General features: G+C 43.2%; 1 protein-coding gene across 1 annotated transcript in view; it reads right to left on the reverse strand.

Moving 5' to 3' along the window:
- zcchc24 (zinc finger, CCHC domain containing 24) overlaps nt 1-23,492 on the reverse strand; it is a gene marked incomplete at both ends in the record, with an annotated part of 48,837 nt that overhangs the window by 734 nt on the left and 24,611 nt on the right. The window contains one exon of the mRNA XM_083694494.1: nt 4,169-4,333. Coding sequence (XP_083550620.1) covers nt 4,169-4,333 — 165 coding nt within the window. The remainder of the gene's footprint in view (nt 1-4,168; nt 4,334-23,492) is intronic.

Consider the following 23,492-nt stretch of genomic DNA (forward strand, 5'->3'; position numbering starts at 1 on the left):
GTGAAAACCATGTTGCCATGGGCCAAAGCAAGGAGGATATGCTTCCCTAGCTTCAGCCTTCAGTGTCTGCCAGTGCATCCTTAGAGGCTAACTGATGTGTGAGAGAAAGTATATAATAGCATCTGCTGAGAAGTTCTCTCATTCACATCTCTAGAGTATAATTATATTTGATGGGGGTTCCAGATCATACCAGAGAGCCAGAAATCTGGTCTCCATGTACAAGCGGTCATTACTGTACAGTATAGTACTGTACAGTACAGTACAAATATCAATTGTTTGAATCTGTACGAATTACACAGAGCATTAAGAATGAAATATGGAAATATTAGTTCATTAGTCAATTAGAGATGGCTACCCCCCTGTGCCCCGGGCCAGTACTGTGGCTATGGAGATAGGAAAACTTAATACAGGGAGGAAGTCGGGCCTGGCTCGGCTGGAGTCCTAGCTAGACGGGGGAGTGGTATAGTTTTTTGGCACACATTGCACAACCAGCAAACAGCAATTAGAGGAATTAGAGTCTAATAGAAGCATTTTCATTTTCATTGTGTAGGCCCATTTTCGCATAGAGAACATTCCTTTTGTTTTGAATGCTTGAAAGAAGAAGCATCCTTTTGTTTGTAAACCTGGTGTCACGGATCTCTACAGGCATGCTGTGAAGCGGTGAGTGTGTGTCCGAAACAGCCCCTCTCTCGCCAGGGCAGTGGCAATATTTATTAACTTTTAGAAAATATATGCTACTATATATGAAGTTACAAAGTTTCAAGGATTCATTGTCATATATCACACACACAGATTGAAGGTCTTGCATGACTCCTAGATTTGAGAATAAACTTGCCGTTGTATGGTGGAGTAAAGGTAGAACTCACAACAGCTCAGGAACTGTTCAGGACATGAAAACTGTCACAGTTCAAGCCAAAGTTGGGAATCAGATACTGATGTGAGGGATAAAGAAATACACAATGTATAATTAATTTCCATGAGTTAGGCAAACGCTCAGCAGGGTGAGTGAGGACTCTTTGATTTCAGAGTACGTGGGGGGTTAGCGGTCCATCTCAAACGCTGACAGGGGGGAAATATGTTAAGTGGGTGACATTGCAAATGCATGGAATTTGCCTGCCAGTGTAAGCCACAATACACACGCACACGCACACGCACACACACACACACACACACACACACACACACACACACACACACACACACACACAGATACATACACACACAAAAGAGCATACTTTTCCCACCAGCTGGTTCCACTAGAGACATATTTTTCAAGCATTGTACAGTAAATCTTACTTTGTCTTTTATGTCAATGAATGCTGCCCTTTCACGGCGGATGTGACATGATGTCCTTATCCTCTGTTGAGTCTAAAGAAGTTTGGTGGTGACATTTTTACATTTACATTTATGGCATTTAGCAGACGCCTTTATCCAAAGCGACTTACAACAAATACATTTGTTTAAGTAAGTGAATCATCTGGCCATCAGTTATCATAAGATAAAGTAATCAATGCTCAGACCAAGGGCCATAGGGAGTCACAATGCCAGAAGAAGGATTTTTTAAATTAATTTTTTATTAATAGGAGAGAAACTTGTACGGGGTGTAGTGGGGGTGAAGAGGTCTTTAGGAGGGACCGTTAAGATGTGGAGAACAGGTTAGAGAAGTGGAGCCCCCAGCAAATCTCTTTCATGAGGTGGAATTGGAAGTATGTGTTGCAATATAAATATGAAAAGCTTAAGCGAAGTAGAGTGAATTCCATCTCACACCTTTACTCTCGTCTGAACTCATCTGAAAACTGTGATTTATCAAATTCTATTCACGTTTGGACCAAGGCAGATGACATGACAAGGTACTGCCGCCTCTATGAGGATGCAGCGGTCGCACTGTTCGGTCACAGTTCGGCTTTTCACTGTCTTGGTGCCCTGGTGGTGGAATGAGCTTTCCACTGCTGTCATGACTGCAGAGTCTCGTCACCTAGTCTCGTCACCTATCTTCCGCCATAGACTGAAGACCCATCTCTTAAGGCTACATCTTGCCTGTCCCTCCTAAAGACCTCTTCACCCCCCACTGCCCCTCTGTACAGTTCCTCTACTGTTAATTAAAAAATAAAAAATAAAGTAATACTTCCTTCTTCTAGCATTGTGACTGCCAATGGCCCCTGGTCCTAGCATATATTTTTTTTGTTATGATGACTGATGGATAGATGATTCACTTACTTTAGACAAATGTACTTGTTGTAACTCGCCTTGGATAAAAGTGCTAAATGTCAAAAATGTCAATGTAAAATTTGCATAACCAAAGTATGTAAAAACAATATCATTGATGTTTCCCTTGAGCTTTATCTGAAAGTACAAGGATCTGTCCTGAGTCTGAATCGGTCCAACTTCTTTAGCCGAGTGCGAGCTTTCGTCACATCGTTGCTCATTAACGTCTGCCAATAACGTGTTGATCTCAGTTTTCTAATCCCTCCCATGACTGTCACAAAAAATCTAGGATTTACTCCAGATGGATCAACACAACTTTGATACACTAGCTACTTGTTAACTACATGAGAGATACATTCAAAATCCCCACCCAGGTTAAACAAGTAAACAAGCAGCTTTGAGAAGAAGCATGCAGCCATTTAACAAATAAAATTGTGATGTTATCAACTTATCATTGGTTAACATCCCGGGTCAGTTTAATTAGTTACTGGAAGGCATGAACGTAATGGAATGTTGACATGGAATGTTTCCACTCCAGGGATTAGTCAGGCCCCTATCAACAATCATAAACTTGCTATCTGTGTAATAAAAAATAAACAATGGAAATATATCAGTGCTTCAGCAGGAGTCTGCGTCAAGAGTAGGATTCATGGGAATTGATAGCTTGTCAATAGTCAATTTGAGGAGAGAAGCATTGCAAAGTGCAGCTGCTATCTAGCAAACGTTAGTTAGGTATGAAGTATTTTGTTCACATGGAGCTAGAGGTAATATGGTAGCTAGCCTACTTTGTTTTGGGTGGTTAATATGCAGAAGTCTAGCAGTAGTTGTTACTGCAGTTACATTCATGCTGAATATTCAGTGAATACATGAATTATATCACCATGCATAGCCAGTCATGCTCTCTTTTCCAGATAAATGTAGTCATAAGATGAAGCAGTTATGTATTGCATTGTGATGATTTTCACAATAAATAAAATCACGTAGCGGCTTTTGTTACCTGGGGATAGTGTGCAACTGCAGCAATTGCAGTTGGCTGGACTGCCCTTTTACAACATACTTTTTTCAAGGTTATTAAATTAAGATTATTTCAAAACATAACAATGAAAATAGTAGTGGGGGTGACATATTTTTACATTTATACGTCTTGCTAGTTAAGCAGTTAATTTGAGGCTGTTTTATTGCCATTGACAGAAATGCCTTTGAAGTATCTGAACCTTATGGATGGATCAGTCTCAAAATGGTAAGCAGCCACAGAGACCACTAATGTAGCCACATTGCACTCTCTGTATATGGCCCCAATTAACCTTGGCTGCTTATTTCACCATAAAACAAATGCAGAACATCCCTCCACCTTCTACACATTGACATCCAGATCCCTGACTGAGGTTGAGGTTACAGTCAATTCAAACCTTATTTACATGTTCCATGATAAAGACAAACAACTGAGCACAACATCGATAGAGTCTACACTCTATACTCACTGTATTAACATTCATGTACAATGATATAACACACAATTTTCCTTAAGGTATATTGGTGAGTCTACCCAACTGCTCTACTGAGAGGCGTGGATATTAGCCCAATGATGTCAATAGTGATTCTTTTTTAAAGGTTATTTTTCAGAGTGGGAATTCCCACTGTCATATTTTTTTAGTCGGTTTTATTGGACAGAGACGGTGGAGGAAGACAGGAAGTAAGGAGGAGAAGAGGAGGAGAGAGTATGTCAGCAGGGCATGGCTAACCCATGCCAACATGGGCATATGTGTGCACTGTAGGCTGTGGTGCTAGACCACTGGACCACCCCAGGCCATGGTGCTAGACCACGACTGGTCCACCCCAGGCCATGGTGCTAGACCACCGGACCACCCCAGGCCATGGTGCTAGACCACCGGACCACCCCAGGCCATGGTGCTGGACCAATGGACCACCCCAGGCCACGTCAGTAGTGATTCTAGAACAGTACCTGCTTGTGTGGGTAGACGTTGATGTGGCACTTGATACATTCTTGCCCCATGTTGGCCCAGGAGTTTCCACTCATCCACTTCCTCTTACACTTCGGACATTTGTACTCTCCGAAGCACCTCTTCTTCCCCTGGTACGGAGTCAGTCCCTCACCTTTGGGCCGAGCCTGAGGATACAAGGGAGATATGGTCAGCAGGTAGAAATGTAGAGTGGGCCATGGACAAGTCATTACTGTTATATCATAGACTAGATACAATCTATGAGGTGAGACGTTGCTTTCTAATACAGCAGAGAGGGAACATGGACATGCCTGGAAACGTTTGCATTACCTGAAACACCCAAAGTAGTGCACCCAAAAAAATAGCAAAATTCCATATTAGATTTCTTAAAGGAGTCTATGGACCAGGACAGACTTCAATCCACATTTGGTTCTGTTTTCTGGGCGCTGTAGCATTTCTTTTTTTTTTTTTTAAATGTGTTTTTAGGGCATTTCTGCTTTATTGGGATAGAGACAGTAGAGATTGACAGGAAGGATGGGAGAGAGAGGAGGGATGACATGCAAGATAGGTCAAGAGTCGGAATCGAACCAGGAACCCTGCGACTACGTGGTATGCGCATTAGTGTGCTACGCCACTAAGCACCCCCGCTGTAGCATTTCTAAACAATAACTAATGGAAGTAAATTATACCTACATTAGCATGGTTAAATTCTCATGCTAAAATCATCTCAAAGTCATTTAAATCAAGTCATTGAGTTTTTTCAGAGAATTGGGCATGACATTCAAAACATGCTAATTTTGGTACCATTGACTTCCATTGTTTTTTGGTCAAAAAAGGCCAACCGTTAGTAGTTAGCGACAGTGGCCAGATAAACAACAAAAGCGTGGATTGAAGTCTTGTCCATAGACTCCTTTCAGGGTAAGGAACCAAATACGTGATTTTGTAATTTAGGTGAACTATCCCTTTAAAGACCACATGATATATGTCAAGTCCAGTGCTGTTGTATCATGAGCGTTCACTGTCATTACAGCTGTGTTATATATTCCTTCAACTCTAATGTGGGAGATGATTACAAGCAATCATGTCAGCCATGAAAAAAGCACTCATGGGAGGGCTGTATTCTAAGGAGGGGCCTCGACCCTGAGCTCATGCTGCCTGGCAGCAGTTTCTAGGCCACTACAACAGCGAAGAGGCGTAGTCTCATTTTTCCCCCAGGGGTGTCACAAACAAACGTAGGATTGATGTCATTGCAGGGGTAAATCACAGAGCTTACACCGTCCGGCCAAAACAAACCCAATTAGAGAACTTCACTGGCGTTGTCTAAACCCCGTCACAACGGATTATTTACACCGCAAATCACACTGTACTAAAATAAAACAAACAGAAAAGTCATCTGGATGGGTCTAAGAGCTGTTTGATTATCAACACAGTGATTGTTGGGAGGTTTGGATGGGAGAGGACTGATTAGTGAATTGTCTGACAACTAATCATCTAATGCTTACTTTAGCCTCATAAGCTGTGCATGAAATAGACAAGATATATTAATTATCTCCACAAACAACTTTGTGACACATGGAGACTTTGGCATCCTATTCTACTCTATGACTCAACAGTATGTAAAACGACGCATCCATTACAGTTGGGGTACTTTCATAGAGGGCAACGTTCCAAAAGAGTACAACAAAAGAGTGGGCTCTCTGCTCTCTCCTAGCTTATCCAGATGAAATCTAACCTATCACAGTTCTGTCTCCCCCCTCAGCCAGAGGGAATGTTTTCAGACACAGCAGAGAGAGAAGCTGGCTCCAGGTTTTGAGAGAGGAGGTGGGGGTAGAGAGTAGTGGGGGGGGGGGGTGTGAACCCCTCATCCATCCCGTGTGAGTAATGTGAACCGAAATCACCAGCATCTGGTCCTGTCCAGAGGTACGCCTGAGCTTAGCGTCACAGCAGACAAGCCAAGGCTAACTGTGATAGGCCGCGTTGTCCAGAGCTTCAATGATGACTCAACCAATGTCAACACAGCATCTCTCCCAGTGTGACAGCACGCAGGCAAGCAGGCAGGCAGGCTTCTGGAAACAGTGACAACGCCTGGGCCGTAGCGCTCTGGTCCATACGCACCAAAGAGGTTAGGTGACGGCAGCGCAAGTCAATCACAATGACAATAACATGGTAACGCTTTATATGGAAGGCGTCCTAGAGATGATCTAGCCATGGATGTGTAACCAACTATGTACAGGCTGTCGTTTTAATTTGTCAAGCGTGAAGTGTAACTTGATGGTTTGCTGGTAGTCTACAGTGTTAGACATATTCATGATATTCATTCATTGTAATGGTTAGGATAGATTTTATATGTATTCTCTCCCTATCTGATCACTCTGCCCAGAGTCAATCTCCTTAAAACACTAGAGACAGAGCAGTAACTGTATCTGTCTCTACCATAGAAACGCCACTCCCCATCTCTGGAACATCATTGGTTCCTCTGTGCTCCATGCGAAGAGCTAACTAGCACTGGCTCTGTGCCATAAGATGCACATGACACTCTGTTTACAGCGACCTGACCTGGGCTGGTCTGGTCTGGTCTGGTCATGGTCAGAATGGATTCCTGATCAACCACAAACACTAGCAGTCAGACAGCACACAGCATACTCCCTGATCAACATGAAGATACGCCAAGATCACATACAGCCTGCAGGAGGGAGACAAGAGCATGAAGGCATGGAGTGCAGAATCACGTTGGAGCAAGACACATGTTTGTCACGGTAATGAAACAACAGTCATGTTTTGGGTGAATGACATGGCGTTGATGTCTGCCTAACAGACACACACACACACACACACACACACACACACACACACATACACACACACACACACACACGTCTCAGTCTGTCACAGAGGTCTTAAACTCAGAAAGAGGAGGAGAGGTCTAGTCTCATTGTTGTCCTGCACATTCCTCTGGTCACTTGAACACATAAACACACTTTGGAATGACTTGACAAAACCATTTCTGTTGTTGTGCCTGTTTAGGACCAGCTGAGCAACATGCCACAAGCATCTATAGGCCCACAATATTCTCTGATCCTCATGTAGAGGTCTTCTGAGGAAAGAAGAAAGCTTTGTTGCTGTTTCCATGATGGTATCACAGAGTACAAAAATGTTTGGAAACTGCTTGATTCTCGTGATCTGGAGAACAGCGTCAGGAGGACAACATTTATTTTGGCGTGAAGTACTTTGCATGACACATACAAATACATACATTTGTCCTAGTTTCCATTAATGGTTCAACAGACAATTTGGTTTCCATGAATGGTTCAACAGACATTTGTGCCATCTATGATGGAGTTAATGCAAATGACTGCAAGAAACTAACCAACCATGGTAGTAATCATACACATTGTGTGTGTGTGTCTGTCTGTCTGTGTCTGTGTGTGTGTGCATGTGTGTTTGTGTGTCTGTATGTCTCTCTGTGTGTGTGTGTGTGTGTGTGTGTGTGTATGTGTGTTTGTCTGTATGTCTGTGTGTGTGTATGTATCCTGGCTGCAGCCTTACAATTGTAGCCTTGCGACGATCAACTGCAAGATCAGCTGACAAGGGTGTGACCTACATGCTGCCCTCCCAGGGTGTGTGTGTGTGTTCTTGTGTGCGTGCGTGCGTGCGTGCGTGCGTGCGTGCGTGCGTGCGTGCGTGCATGCGTTCGTTCGTTCGTTCTTGTGTGCGCGTGTGTGTTCTTGTGCGTGGGGTGCATATTGACATTGGTGGTTCACTCATTGGTGTCCAATGCTCTGCAAATACAACCATCCACTCTCAGCCCTATATGAGAGCCAAATGGACATATCTAACCCATTAAGGCCTTTTTGGGTGCCTGTTGAGTGAAAACAAAGGTTTGAAATAGACAGGCTATTGATAATGTCCGCGCTGGAAGATGCCTTTGTGTTTGCTGTTTCACATCTTCAGTGCCGGGGTGTACAGAGTCAATGTTTGTTTATGTTCCTAGGCCAGACCCTTGTGTGCTGAGATAAGGGTCAGTGTGTTTAGAGGGATCAGACTGCGTCCTCTGAGGAGAGAGTTTCACAACATCACCACGACCGGTCAACCACATCCTATGAACCATAGCACAGCAGTCATGGCTCATCACACACAGACACACACACATACGCGCGCACGTGCCCACGCGGCCACACACACACACACACACACACACACACACACACATGATCAGAACAGAACACACATGAAATTCTCCATGCCCTCCTGTCCGAGAGAAAGAGAGAGAGAGAGAGAGAGAGAGAGAGAGAGAGAGAGACTAGATGTAAAACACTCACTTCCTCTCTCTCTAGTTGTGCTCCCTGAGGATAGAGAAGGCGGCCTGCAAATCTACCACCAGGCCCACCTTACACACACACACACGCCCCTCAAAACTTAGCAAATGCCACAGGCCTACAGTCATCAGGGCCAGCTGGGGAGGGACCCTCCAATCAAGCCCTCCCGGACTGCAGAGAGGGGAGGGAGACAGAGGAGAGGGGGAGGAAATCAAAAGCAGATGGCCTCCATAGGGGCCAAACAAGAGAGAAACACTGAGATTTCGTTCGTAAAATTGCTGCTCTGCTTTGAATTAAGCCATAGCAGTTGACAGAGAGAGAGAGAGAGAGAGAGAGAGAGAGGAATGATAAAATAGTCCCCCACCAACAACTTTAGCTGTGGCCGCAATTGCAACACATTGGACTCGACATAATAAAAAGGAATGTGAAGAACTTGGGGCAGAAACACAGGTTTGAGTGGCATAAACACTGTCTGTAATTAGATTAGAAAACCACTCAATATAACATAGAGATACAGAAGAGAAGATAGTATCTGGGGTTCTGGGAGAATGTCAGAGCACATCATACAGTTTCTACATCCACCTGAAAGGCTGGTGGGACTCCTAACCCTTGGTTCACACAGCTAGAGATTTTATCGAGCCACTTTGAGGTGTTCCTTTTTCTGGCGACACAATCTAGGTGACTCTTTTACTTTGAGGCTAACCTGCTTGAGAGCAGGCTTTGCGGAAATTCTTTGAAGAAAGTAGCTACCCATTTAAAATAAGTGACACGTTAAACCAATCAAATACCTTCCTTGGGCGGACCTTCGGGACTTCTTCCATTTTCTTCAATGTTGCAGTCCTACCCGGTCGGAAAAGACAACGCACATAACAGCAAGCAACCATTCTACAGGCACGTGGGGAAGGTTAATGGAATGTAACATCCAATGAAATTGCATGTGTGTGTCACATTCTCCGATCACTTGTCCAGTTCAATCCAAGCCTGAATGGCTAATCTAAAATTCTCTAGACCTCCAAAAGACATGTGAGAACATGATTTGAGGCTGATGAGTTGTTTATACCAGGAGGTTGAGGATGAGGCACTGGGTCCTCTCCTCTGTAAGGACATGCACTATGAAGCATAGAGGACTATGCTTCATAGTGCATGTCCTTACAGAGGAGAGGAATTTTGCCCATTACTGACCACTAGAGAAAGCAAACTGGATCCTCAAGGTGATCTTATATTACTGCCAGTGTAGCGGAGGTGATTTGAAATCACACTCTCGTGATGAGGGAGCCCTGCATGTTGCCCTCAGACTGTGAGGATGTCCTCTTGGCCTAATGGTAGACACTTGTGTCTTCCACGTAGGAGACCTGTGTTCAAACCATGACCATAAACCCAAACCTCCAAAGCCACCCCTCTAAACACATATTCTAATCAGATACCCTAACTTTGATCATGATGTTTTGTTATTATTATATAGTACTTTATTGTAGATGTGTTTGATTGTTGTTGAACAAGGAGCTAGATTATCAAAAGCATTTCACTATATCACTTACGGCTGTATGCCATGTAGGTGACCAATAACATTAAGAGAATATCTGATGTTGTTAATAATGGAGATAAGAGAGTATCTAACATTGTACCAGTGATGAGGGCTAACTCCTACCTATGGATGTGCATTCACTCTGGATCAATGTAACTAAACTTTAACAAAGCCAGTCATGAAATGAAGGTTAGGCTGAATTTGCAAATTTCTATGCAAATCTTACAGGCCTTTCAGTGGTTTCTCTGTCCCATGTCCCAAGACAAGGGGATCTGTCAGGAAGAAAAAATGTTTTTAAAGATGGTCGGTAGTAATTGCATGAAACCACTTTGCCGGTCTCAATCTGGAAATCGTGTTTCTGCCGGGAAACATAACTGTTGAGCTAAATAAGCTCAAGCTGAGAAAAAGAGGCCTCAGAATGTTTGCAGTTTCCTCTGTCCAACCTCAACACCGGAACATTAGAAAAGGTGGTTTCAAAGAATGCAAAGAAATGAAACCAGCATCCCATTCACACAATAGAGGAAAATCTCAGACAGTGTACTCGTTAATTCAGACTGTATACAATGAAAATAGTCTGTTGAATTTGATTACAGATGAAAACCTCAAAAATGAAGTACTGGCACATGACTAAAAAAATGCCCTCATCTACAGTATCCAGACACAGGATTGATACTGTATGGGATGGTGTGTATTATGGCATGATCTGTTCACATTCCCATCCCTGTGGTTTAAAGCTGGTCGGATGTTGTACAGTGAGACATCTGAAGCACAACCAGGTCAATGTAACCTGGTTCTTGTCACAAACCTGAGAGCGATACCATGGATTATGTTCAGTCTTAAACAGATAACAGATGTTGTGATGTTGTGATGTTTGCTGTGTTTCATTGCTTCAGTACATCTCACTTCACACACATTTGTCAGCGTAGTCTCTATGTAGCTTTTGAACTTATATTCCTATATATAATGTAATTATATCCATACTACATTGTGCATCACAACACAGACACAGAGCAATCAAGTGGAGCTCTGTCTGGCATTTCTGGAGAGAGGCAGTCAGTCAGGACCCGGGGCCAAGGCAGTGCCTGCAGATGGCCTTTACTTCAGACTCACACACAAGAATGACACTGTCACTCCCCTCTCAGCTGTGTCACTGTGGCCACAAAACCAATTCCTCTTTATTGGCTGTGTTTCCGTTGCTCTGCTATTCAGCCCAATCCTGTGCCAGAGCCTCAGCCAGGTGCATTCTGGGGGTTATTTATCAATCCCACCATGCACTGCCAGCTAAATGAGGCCACTGTTTCCTTGGTCTCTCTCTCACTCTCTCTTGTTTTTCTCTCCTTTTCTCTCCCTTCTTTCTCTCTCCCTCTTTCTCCCTCTCTCCCGGTCTTTTTGCGGGTGCAGCTGTCTCTTTATAATGCCAGTAAAGAAAAGTAGCCATGGCTGAAAGTGACAGGAGGAACAGGTGTGCTGTTAAAATGATAAATCTACCCTCTCTCAGATACAATTGCGCTCTGTGTTTTAAAGACAATCCCCCCTGAATGGGGACTGGCTGGGAGAGCAGAGAGACCCCCAGAGATAATACACTCAGACCCTCACTGAGGAACAAGCTAGGAGAATTACAGAACAAAAAATCTCTTTCCAATGTGCCTTCCAATCAAAGATGTTGGCAATATTAAGCTTGAGACCAGAAAAGCTTACAAAGAAAGATGAAATCAGTTCAATGGATAACATAAACATATCCATTTGAAGTTAACATAATCAATCCATCTCTATTCTACAAACAATTACATAAGGCTAATAAATGGGTGTTCCTCAATAATCATGTGGCCATGATCAATTGTCCTGAACATTTATGACCCATTTTTTTATGTGGAAAAACTCCATATGCAAACTAGTCTTTTATAAATAATTTTCTGAAACACACTTCTTGGTCCTGGGATCATATTCTTGGGGTTATTACAAAGCAAAACTGTGTTTTCTGAGTATTCCTGATAGCGATGGCCTGATTCTTGGTTGCTGGTTCAGGCCTGGGACTGATGGACTGCTCCATGGCGTTCCGTAGCACTCTGATCGCTCGCTAGCATCTGGAAACCATCAGTGTAAACAAAGGAACTGTGGGGGAGCCCAGGCCTCTTTCCGCCTCTACTCATCCCACAGGAGATCACCCAGAGGAACACAAGAACACCAAACCAACCCTCTGGTGGATCAGTGCGTGCGTGCGTGCGTGCGTGCGTGCGTGCGTTGTGTTATGGTGTAGTATGGTGTGCACACATACACACACACAAACACACACAAACACACACACACACACACACACACACACACACACGCACACACACACACACACATACAAAGAGAAACACTCTCTCCCCTCTCTCTACATGATCTGTATTTATCTTGGCCCAGATTTAGAAAAATATCGATTCACAGATACGCCACAAAGACACTTTTGGAGTTGAGTCTCTCAGTGCTTTTGTTTGGTTAGCTCATTAGCCCTGGCACTTCTAATACAACCTCTAATGACTACAGTATAATGTGGTTTTAGCTAGCAGTCTGGCGATTGATACAAGGAAACACAAGAATCTGGATGTGGTTTAAGCCTGACGACTGAAAGATCAAAGCATAGATCAAGTTGATCCACCCTAAAGACAGGACAGGGAGATATTTCCTGCACTTTCCATGATAGTTCTTTAGTAACAGTAGACCCATTAATCATGTGGTTGGTTTCTCTGGTACTGTGCTGATGCCCTTCCACTATCATGTGGTTATATGGGAGTCACTATTGTATTCTAGCATTGTGTAACACACAGTTTGAAGGGGTTTTTATTTACATGTCCACAGTATGTGGTGTGCTTTTCTGCCTGCTTTATGAAATACACTTACTTATAATACACTTATATTCAATGGAAAAAGGATTGCAAAAGAGAATAATAGGATCAAACATGTGCAGTTGAACCAACAGAACCAGAGAAATGTGCTGCAGGGCTGATCTGTTTGGGCACGTCAAGTTCACTGCTAGACAAGGTTGGCATGTCAGGGACCAATTATAGTGAACATACATCCAGCCTTCAAATATACACACAGGCCCAGAAATAACGTAGAGGGATTCCACCAAGTGTATTTCAAATCAATTCATTGGTATTGAATGGAATCTAGTAGCATTTTACAAGATCATACAGCAGCCTTTGCACGAGGCTTATTTACTTACTTAAGATCATTCAAGATCATACAGAACAGAGTTCCCTCACCTTTAGAAATACTCATAGTAACATAGAATCTGCATACACTCACCGGCCACTTTATTAGGTACACCTTGCTAGTACCAGGTTGGACCCCCTTTTGCCTTCAGAACTGCCTTAATTCTTTGTGGCATATATTCAACAAGGTGCTGGAAACATTCCTCAGAGATTTTGGTCCATATTGACATGATAGCATCACGCAGTTGCTGCAGATTTGTCGGCTGCACATCCATGATGCGAATCTCCCGTTCCACCACATCCCAAAGGTGCTCTATTGGATTGAGATCTGGTGACTGTGGAGGCCATTGGAGTACAGTGAACTCATTGTCATGTTCAAGAAACCAGTTTGAGATGATTTGAGCTTTGTGACATGGTGCGTTATACTGCTGGAAGTAGCCATCAGAAGATGGGTACACTGTGGTCATAAAGGGATGGACATGGTCAGCAACAATACTCAGGTAGGCTGTGGCGTTTACACAATGCTCAATTGGTACTAAGGGGCCCAAAGTGTGCCAAGAAAATATCCCCCACACCATTACACCACCACCACCAGCCTAAACCGTTGATACAAGGCAGGATGGAACCTACCATCTGAATGTCGCAGCAGAAATCGAGACTCATCAGACCAGGCAAAGTTTTTCCAATCTTCTATTGTCCAATTTTGGTGAGCCCATGCAAATTGTAGCCTCAGTTTCCTGTTCTTAGCTGACAGGAGTGGCACCCAGTGTGGTCTTCTGCTGCTGTAGCCCATCTGCTTCAAGACGTGTTGTGCGTTCAGAGATGGTCTTCTGCATACCTTGGTTGTAACGAGTGGTTATTTGAGTTACTGTTGCCTTTCTATTATCTTGAACCAGTCTGGCCATTCTCCTCTGACCTCTGGCATCAACAAGGCATTTTCGCCCACAGAACTGCTGCTCACTGGATATTTTCTCTTTTTCGGACCATTGTCTGTAAACCCTAGAGATAGTTGTGCGTGAAAATCCCAGGAGATCAGCAGTTTCTGAAATACTCAGACCAGCCCGTCTGGCACCAACAACCATGCCACGTTCAAAGTTACTTAAATCACATTTCTTCCCCATTCTGATGCTCGGTTTGAACTTCAGCATGTCTACATGCCTAAATGCATTGAGTTGCTGCCATGTGATTGGCTGATTAGATATTTGCGTTAACGAGCAGTTGAACAGGTGTACCTAATAAAGTGGCCGGTGAGTGTATATACGGCATAGCAAAAATAATATAGTATATTAAGATATGCATTTACCTCATTTAGTGCAGAGGGTGAATAAAGTGACCCCAATTGTCAACATTCTAGAGTGCCAAGAGTGACTTTATTCACCAAAAATGCATAGATTATGATGCTTGCTTTTGTAGCCAATCAAAGTATTGTTGCTAGGTAGGAACTACAGACCAGTATACCTTCTCACCTTCTTATCTAAAACCCTTGAACGTGCTGTCTCTAACCAACTGTCTCACTATCTCCTTCAGAACAACCTCTTTGACCCTCACCAATCCGGCTTTAAGGCTGGGCACTCTACTGAGACTGCCCTCCTTGCTGCCCTCCACTCTGCTCGAGATTCCTCCCTCTCCTCTGTTCTCATTCTTCTGGACCTGTGTGCCGCATTCGACACAGTAACCCATCTTCTCTCCACCCTCTCAGAACTGGGCATCTTTGGCTCTGCACTCTCCTGGTTTGCATCCTACCTGGCCAATCGCTCTTACCAGGAGACGGAGAGGATAGTGATCCTCTCCACGAGCCCTCACCACTGGGGTCCCCCAGGGCTCCGTCCTAGGATCCTTACTGTTCTCCCTCTATACCAAATCTCTTGGCTCTGTACTTTCCTCACATAGTTTCTTCTACCACTGCTACGCAGATGACACTCAACTCTTTCTCTCTTTCCCCCCCTATAACTCACAGGTGGCAACACATGTCTCTGCGTGTCTTGCATACATTTCTGCTTGGATGTCAGCCCACTACCTCAAGCTCAACCTTAACAAGACTGAGCTGCTTTTCCTCCCTGGGAAAGCCTGCTCTCTCCAACTTATCTATCACAGTAGAGAACTACTGTGACCTCCTCCCAGACAGCCAAGAATCTTGGGGTGATCCTTGACAACCACTTATCCTGCACAGCGAACAACACAGCAACAGCATGCTCCTGTAGATTCTTCCTCTATAACATCAGAAGGATACGTCCATTCCTCACCAGAGAAGCAGCACAACTCTTGGTCCAGACACTTGTAATCTCGCGATTTGACTACAACACACTCTTGGCCGGGCTCCCCACCTCCGCCATCAGACCTCTGCAGCTCATCCAGAATGCTGCTGCCCATCTGGTATTCAATCTCCCCACATTCTCCCATGTCACCCCCCTCCTTCGCACCCTTCACTGGCTCCCGATAGCAGCTCGCATCAGATTCAAGTTCCTGGTGCTCGTCTACCGGGCGGCAAAGGGAACAGCCCCTCCCTACTTGCAAGCAATAGTCAGCCCCCAAACCCCTGCCCGATCACTCCGCTGTTCCACCTGGCACCGCCTCCTCTACGTGTATGCAGCAGTTGTGCTATTTGGTCACGGTTTTTCACTGTCCTGGCGCCCCGCTGGTGGAACGAGCTTCCCACTGCTGTCAGGACTGTAGTCACTACAGAGATAGGTCCATCTCTTCAGGCTACATCTTGACTGTCCCTCCTAAAGACCTCTTTATTCCCACTACCCCCCTGTACAGTTTCTCTACTGTAAATAAAAATAAAAATATATATTTTTTAATAAAAAGAATTAAAAAAAAAAAAAAAAAAAATCCTCCTTCTTCTAGCATTGTGATTGCCCATGGCCTCTGGTCCTAGCATACATTTGATTTTCTTATGATGACTGATGTATAGATGATTCACGTACTTAGACAAATGTAAGTTGCTTTGGATAAAGGCGTCTGCTAAATGTCTAAAATGTAAATGTAAATGTAATGTAAATTACAGTTCCTGGATACAGCCAATTTCTCTGATTTATGGTCAATAAAATCACAATTTAGTCGCAGCAACAAATGGAAAGGTTATTAAGATACACCTCATGACTCATTTTGCTAACTGGATGTCCTAGTTTTCAGGAAACCTCATTTTGAGTCAGAGCAGAAAAACAACACAACATCTACTCGTAGAGTGCATGATGGTTGTATCTTTATTAAGAACTAAGATCCGAGACGCAAACACAAACACTGAATAGATCTAAACACTGAATAGATCTAAACACTGAATAGATCTAAACACTGAATAGATTGCTATTTCTTCAGCTACTATGTATTTTTTATATACTGTAGATGATCATGGTTGATTTAATTGTGTAATCTCAAATTCAAGCCACTTTTGACTTTTGATTCTATTTCTAACTTATTGGTGGAACTCTTGAATATATGTAATTTACGTCTTGTAGGAAAAATCACATTATGATGTGAAGTGTACAATTACGCATGCTAGTAGCTAGACAACCTACATTCATCACAACCCTCATACAACATAGTGACAAGCAGGAAGCTGGCATTACACTGTGACGTTCAAGAGGTCATGGGTGATAGTATTCATGTCACTTGCACTGCATTTGCTCTCCCCTTTGCTTGCATAGTTTCCTACTATACACATGTATCAAAGCGACTTGTTGTACATGTATATAGTAGAAAACTATACATAACTATGACACTGTATCAACATGGGTATTTCCAGTGTTAACTGTTATTACTGTGGTACCATTATACTCTATACAGTGCCCTGTGTAAGTAATGGGACAGTGAATAATTGTTCAGCTTCATATGGCTTCCCTGACTTTCATTGACATCTCTTTGGTCCTCACGTTGACAGACCCCAATAGCAGACACCAAAGGCAAACAAAAGCCTAGAATCAATACTAGACATTGAGAGCTTTCTTATCTTTTCTAACTTATGCATGCACAAATTATGTGACAGAACACACCTGATGAACCCGAAACACCTGTCAAGCCAATTGTCCCATCACTTTTGGGTATCCTGAAATAGGGGGACTATGCATAAAAAGTGTTGTAATTTCTGTAATTTCTGTGTTTTACTGTCCCATAACTTGGCACTGTATATCCGTTCTTATATTTACATTACATTTTTGCCATTTAGCAGATTATCTTATACAGAGCAACTTAAATAAGTACATTTGTACTTGTTGATAACTAGTTGGTTGTGTGTGAGTGTTGTTGATAACTAGTTGGTTGTGTGTGAGTGTTGTTGATAACTAGTTGGTTGTATGTGAGTGTTGTTGATAACTAGTTGGTTGTGTGTGAGTGTTGTTGATAACTAGTTGGTTGTATGTGAGTGTTGTTGATAACTAGTTGGTTGTGTGTGAGTGTTGTTGATAACTAGTTGGTTGTATGTGAGTGTTGTTGATAACTACAGTGGAACCTCGTGATACGAATGCCCCAATATACGAATGTTTTGAGTTACGAATTGAAATTTCGTAGAATTTGTGCTCTGAGATACGAATCCTTTTTTTTCGCGAGAAGTGGCAGCCGTGCGTGAGAACTGGCAGCCGCCTGCACACGAAGCCTTTTTTTTTTTTTTAATTTGAGAGACGAATGTTTTGACTTACGAAGGAAGTCTCGGAACGGATTAAATTTGTATCTCGAGGTTCCACTGTAGTTGGTTGTGTGTGAGTGTTGTTGATAACTAGTTGGTTGTGTGTGAGTGTTGTTGATAACTAGTTGGTTGTGTGTGAGTGTGCGGTAAACTGATATGGTAGACTGATATGGTAAACTGATATGGTAGACTGATATGGTAGACTGATATGGTAAACTGATATGGTAAACTGATATGGTAAACTGATATGGTAGACTGATATGGTAGACTGATATGGTAAACTGATATGGTAAACTGATATGGTAGACTGATATGGTAGACTGATATGGTAAACTGATATGGTAAACTGATATGGTAAACTGATATGGTAGACTGATATGGTAGACTGATATGGTAAACTGATATGGTAAACTGATATGGTAGACTGATATGGTAGACTGATATGGTAGACTGATATGGTAGACACGTTAGGCATGGTTTCCTCTATGAGCCTCACATCGTCACTCACTCTCACCCTGGGCTGTGCCTCAACCTGGGGTCTGCCTCAACCTGGGGTCTGCCTCTCTCTGGGCTGTGCCTCAACCTGGGCTGTGCCTCAACCTGGGGTCTGCCTCTCTCTGGGCTGTGCCTCAACCTGGGCTGTGCCTCAACCTGGGGTCTGCCTCAACCTGGGGTCTGCCTCTCCCTGGGCTGTGCCTCAACCTGGGCTGTGCCTCAACCTGGGCTGTGCCTCAACCTGGGGTCTGCCTCAACCTGGGCTGTGCCTCAACCTGGGGTCTGCCTCAACCTGAGGTCTGCCTCAACCTGGGGTCTGCCTCACCCTGGGCTGCGCCTCAACCTGGGCTGTGCCTCAACCTGGGGTCTGCCTCAACCTGGGGTCTGCCTCAACCTGGGGTCTGCCTCAACCTGGGCTGTGCCTCAACCTGGGGTCTGCCTCAACCTGGGGTCTGCCTCACCCTGGGCTGTGCCTCAACCTCGGGTCTGCCTCAACCTGGGGTCTGCCTCACCCTGGGCTGTGCCTCAACCTGGGGTCTGCCTCAATCTGGGGTCTGCCTCACCCTGGCCTGCGCCTCAACCTGGGCTGTGCCTCAACCTGGGGTCTGCCTCAACCTGGGGTCTGCCTCAACCTGGGCTGTGCCTCAACCTGGGGTCTGCCTCAACCTGGGGTCTGCCTCACCCTGGGCTGTGCCTCAACCTGGGGTCTGCCTCAACCTGGGGTCTGCCTAAAACTCAACTGGGTTAATGTGCTATTCTTAAAAAAGGTTTCATGTTCAGAAGCCCTTTATTTTAGTTGAAGCTATGTGCTACATCTGGTATTCAATTCCCTCTATTAAAAGCAGCTTACTTACAATAGTACTGTGCATCCCAGTTGCTTTGATGCATGAGTCTATATATGCTAGTGTAGCAGACATTCATAGTCGCAGCTTGAGTCTTCCTGGTTTTTAGTCCTTTGGTCACTCAGTTATTTTAGCTTGTTCCTTTTATTACATTTGAGGTTTTAGTTTACCATGCATTAGTCTCTACCGTCCTCACATGCTTTTACTCTTTAAACCTCCATGGCCGCTAGATTTGTGTCCTCTAATGTTTTGTCTCATTGTCTTTTTAATTGTATTGTCTTTTCTGCCTTTATTTATTGATTATTTTCTGTGAAGCGCATTGTGTTGCCTCCACGTATGCAATCTGCTTTATAAATAAAGTTTGATTTTATTTGACTATAATACAGTACAACAAGCTGACCACAGAGACTTACTGTATGTATTGTACAGATGTGAAGTCAGAAGTACATTAATTTAATCTGAAGTCAGACATAACATTAATCTAATCTGAAGCTGTTTACATTTTAACCGTCATCAACATCAACATCTCAACAAATAAAAAGGATCATGAATCTAAGAAGAATTTTTGCAGTTTAATATACAAGATCTAAGTTAGGGAAACAATTACAGCAATGTACAGGTGTACAGAATATTGTGTGCAAGATTATCTGATTTCTGAGACCCTATATTCTTAAAATAACAGACATGTGTAGCATTTGACATGATTCATTTATGGGATTGAGAGCTCTATCATTGGAGCTGAGGTCACATCTCTGTGTACATGGGTTTGTTATCCGACTGTGACACAGTGGCCATCAGTGGAGGCTGGTGGAGGTAGAAATCGGAGGATGGCCTCATTGTAATGCATGGAATGGAATGAGTAATTGTATCAAACACACCATTCCTCATTCCATTTCATGCATTACAATGAGCCTGGCCTCCTATTTCTGCTTTCACCAGCCTGCCCTGATGGCCTTTCAGAGGACAACCATTCCAACCATAGAAGAACTCCACAAGTGCATTTTCCTCTCCACAAACAGACACAAATAGATCACCCTAGGAAACACTACCTCCTCTTGTGTGTGTGTGTGTGTGTGTGTGTGTGTGATAGTGTGTGTGTGTGTGTGTGTGTGTGTGTGTGTGTGTGTGTGTGTGTGTGTGTGTGTGTGTGTGTGTGTGTGTGTGTGTGTGTGTGTGTGTGTGCATGCATGCGTGCGTGCGTGAGTGTGCTTAAAGAGTCTGATGTTACGCCACATCTCAGAACAGGCCTGCTTTATGTAATGTTCTGAGAACAGTAGGGATTTAGTATAAACACTCTCTGTGTCCCAGAGAAGTATGCATATCACTTCTGTTTAGTCTATTTCTAGGCATGTGGGAGATATCGCTAAAGAGCCTCTCATTCTGATTTTCTGAAGGTCAGACATGATGAAGTGGTTCCATTTGCAGGTCAATACAGCAGTTCAAGTGGTAAAAATGCACACAATACACAATACACATCACCAGTGGACAAATCAAGGAGTGAGTGTGTACCAGACTGAATTGTGTACAATAAATAGAATGACTTAGCAATCATCTGTATGATGATTGCACACAAATACACACACACAAACACACATCTGACCCCCCCACCTCACTCAGTAGTGTTTACATTTCATAAGCAATTCCATTAAAAGCTTTAGAAAATGTGATATCTGTTTATCTAGATTAAGCATAAATCCAGTTGAAGTCCCCTTTAATAATGTTATTATTTTCCAACCAGATGTTATGAGTTGATAAGGCTGTGTTCTGGTTTGATGAAGGCCAGGTTGGGAGTGGGAGGTGGGGGATTAAGTATATATTGTGTTCTAGGATTGATCTGTCTGATAACTCGCGAGCAATTATGGGACAGACAAACTTTTCAGCCTCAGTTACGAGTAGCCTTCACATCATAACTAAGGTGAACGGGTGCTCATTATACTTTTGTGTATACAAAACAGGGCATATAAGTACCTCTACAAGTAGCCAGTTACTATAAAAGCCAACGGATTTAACTTTGGATAGTTTGTAAAGTAGGTTGTAATGCCACTGAGAATAATGGGCGGCAGATTGATTTTCTGGTGTGACGACACTATATTTCCGCAGATGGTCATGAGACAGATCAAAAGTAGCTCAGCTAAAATGTTCTGTCATATTGTTACCTTGGTTACAATGTGTAGACTACTAACTGAAACAATAAATCTGTCATTTATTTTCATGTTTTTCTCCAGCGAATTTGTTAATTCAGGACCTTACAACTAGCAAAGGACTTTGGTGGCTGAAGGTGTAGTCGTTATTTAGTAATATACACGAAATGTACATGAAAACTAGCATAGATTTTTCAGTGAGGCAGGCAGCTGAGCAACTCACATTTCACATGAAACGAACCCAGTGCTTTACGCAAAGCTGTGCAAACTTAACAGTGCATATATATTATTCTAAAAGTGACTTCAAACAACAGTAACTAATGATGTATATAGAGTTTTCATGGTTTTGAAACATAAGTAGCAGTCCCATAGAAAACAAAGGAATCTTACAAATTAGGATCTATTTTATCACGGACGCTTTCTAATCTGAAGATCTGAAGATTGGTTCCACGTCCTATAAGACAGGTTTGTCAAGTGTCGTGTAGGAATGATGCTACCTGTCGTAAGACAATGTATATATACCAGGATTTCTACAGAGACAGTAATGTATATGTATATTGTATTGTTTATTGTGTGCCTTTTGCTAGTTTATATTTGCCACGCCTACCCTGAGACCTTAATGATTATGTAAACATATTCCAAGATGGGAGAAGTTGTTGCTAAATAGTGAGTTTCATGTGACTTCAGTCACATCGAGCAGACTTTATGTTGTGAGTCAATAACCATTATACTGTGTCATCTATGATGCTAAGTTAGGGGGAAATTGATGTTATACACTGATTTTACCACGCAGCCTAGTAAAACTAATAATTATTTAAAAATAATTGAATTCATGGAAGTCATTTCGACGGATTTATGTAATGCATGTTAGGCAGTGCTGAAGTGACAAGAACAGTAGCAATACATAATAGTGACAAGACTCCCAAGTCTGCAGAGAAATTTCCTGGGAATCAATTAAACGTCTGATGGATTTGACCGGGCAATCGCGGTTAACTATCTTACACCGCATTCTAGTATGCTGTGTGTAGCAACGTGCTGCGAGCTACAAGGGCTGTCCTGATATGATCCAACAGATGGCACAGTAAGACAACACCACAGTGGATGGAACCACACGGCACACACCTCTGAAAGTAATACATTATAAATATAATCAATTATTAAAATAAATTTGTTAACATGCTTGACAGCCTAGATGCACACAGAGCCTTTTGAAGGACGCGGCTGATTAGAACACAGAAACTAATAATAGTGGGAGAGATCTGTTTTTCACCTCAACGGGCAGTTAGGATGCTGTGTTACAGATGTAGCGTAAACTAGGGAAATCTCTGTTTTTGGGGAATGCGCTAAAAGTGTGGCTAAACTCAAAGAATGCTAAGTGAAAGAGCAATAGCCCCACTAAGACTAACACAACATGGTTTCCTGGCCAAGGAATACCTTCTCTATAATGTTGATCCACAGCAGATGAGTGTGTGTGAGAGTGTGTGTGCATGCGTGTGTGTACTATGCATTTCTCCTTAGTAACAAGGACAGCTGCAGTGCCGTCTCCCTGTGCCAGCTCTCTGTTTGCCAAACCCTCTTCCTAGACTCCAAGATTCCCTAATTCCCAGATTCCGTTATATTGTTATGTTTGGTCTATTAACCCATAATGTATTATAAGCTATTTCTAAAATGTTTGTTTGTCTGATATTTGCCATGTAACTCATGTAACCCATCCTGCACTCGCTAGCCCAAGCCTTAGCCTTTAGCCTGGACCTAGTAACCCCAATGAGATCTGCAGCTGTACAGCAGCATTAGGTTACCACACCAGGCCAGTGAATGAATGACAAGAGCAGGTTTCTGTGGCTGCACTGAGGCAGACAGAGGTGCATAAACACCCATCTTATTACAGAGCTCAGGGAGTCATAGATGGATGGTGGAAATGTAACTGTTGCCTATCTTTCCTCCTTTCTCTTTCTCTCTCCCTCTGTGTGTCTGTGTGTGTCTGTCTGTCTGTCTGTCTGTCTGTCTGTCTGTCTGTGTGTCTTTACCTGTATGTGTGTGTGTGTCTGTCTGTCTGTGTGTGTGTCTGTTTGTCTGTCTGTCTGTCTGTCTGTCTGTCCGTCTTTACCTGTGTGTGTGTGTTTGTGTGTGTGTGTGTGTGTGTCTGTCTGTGTGTGTATGTGTCTTTACCTGTATGTGTGTGTGTGTGT

Source organism: Argentina silus, assembly GCF_951799395.1.
Source record: "Argentina silus genome assembly, chromosome: X".
NCBI lineage: Eukaryota > Metazoa > Chordata > Actinopteri > Argentiniformes > Argentinidae > Argentina > Argentina silus.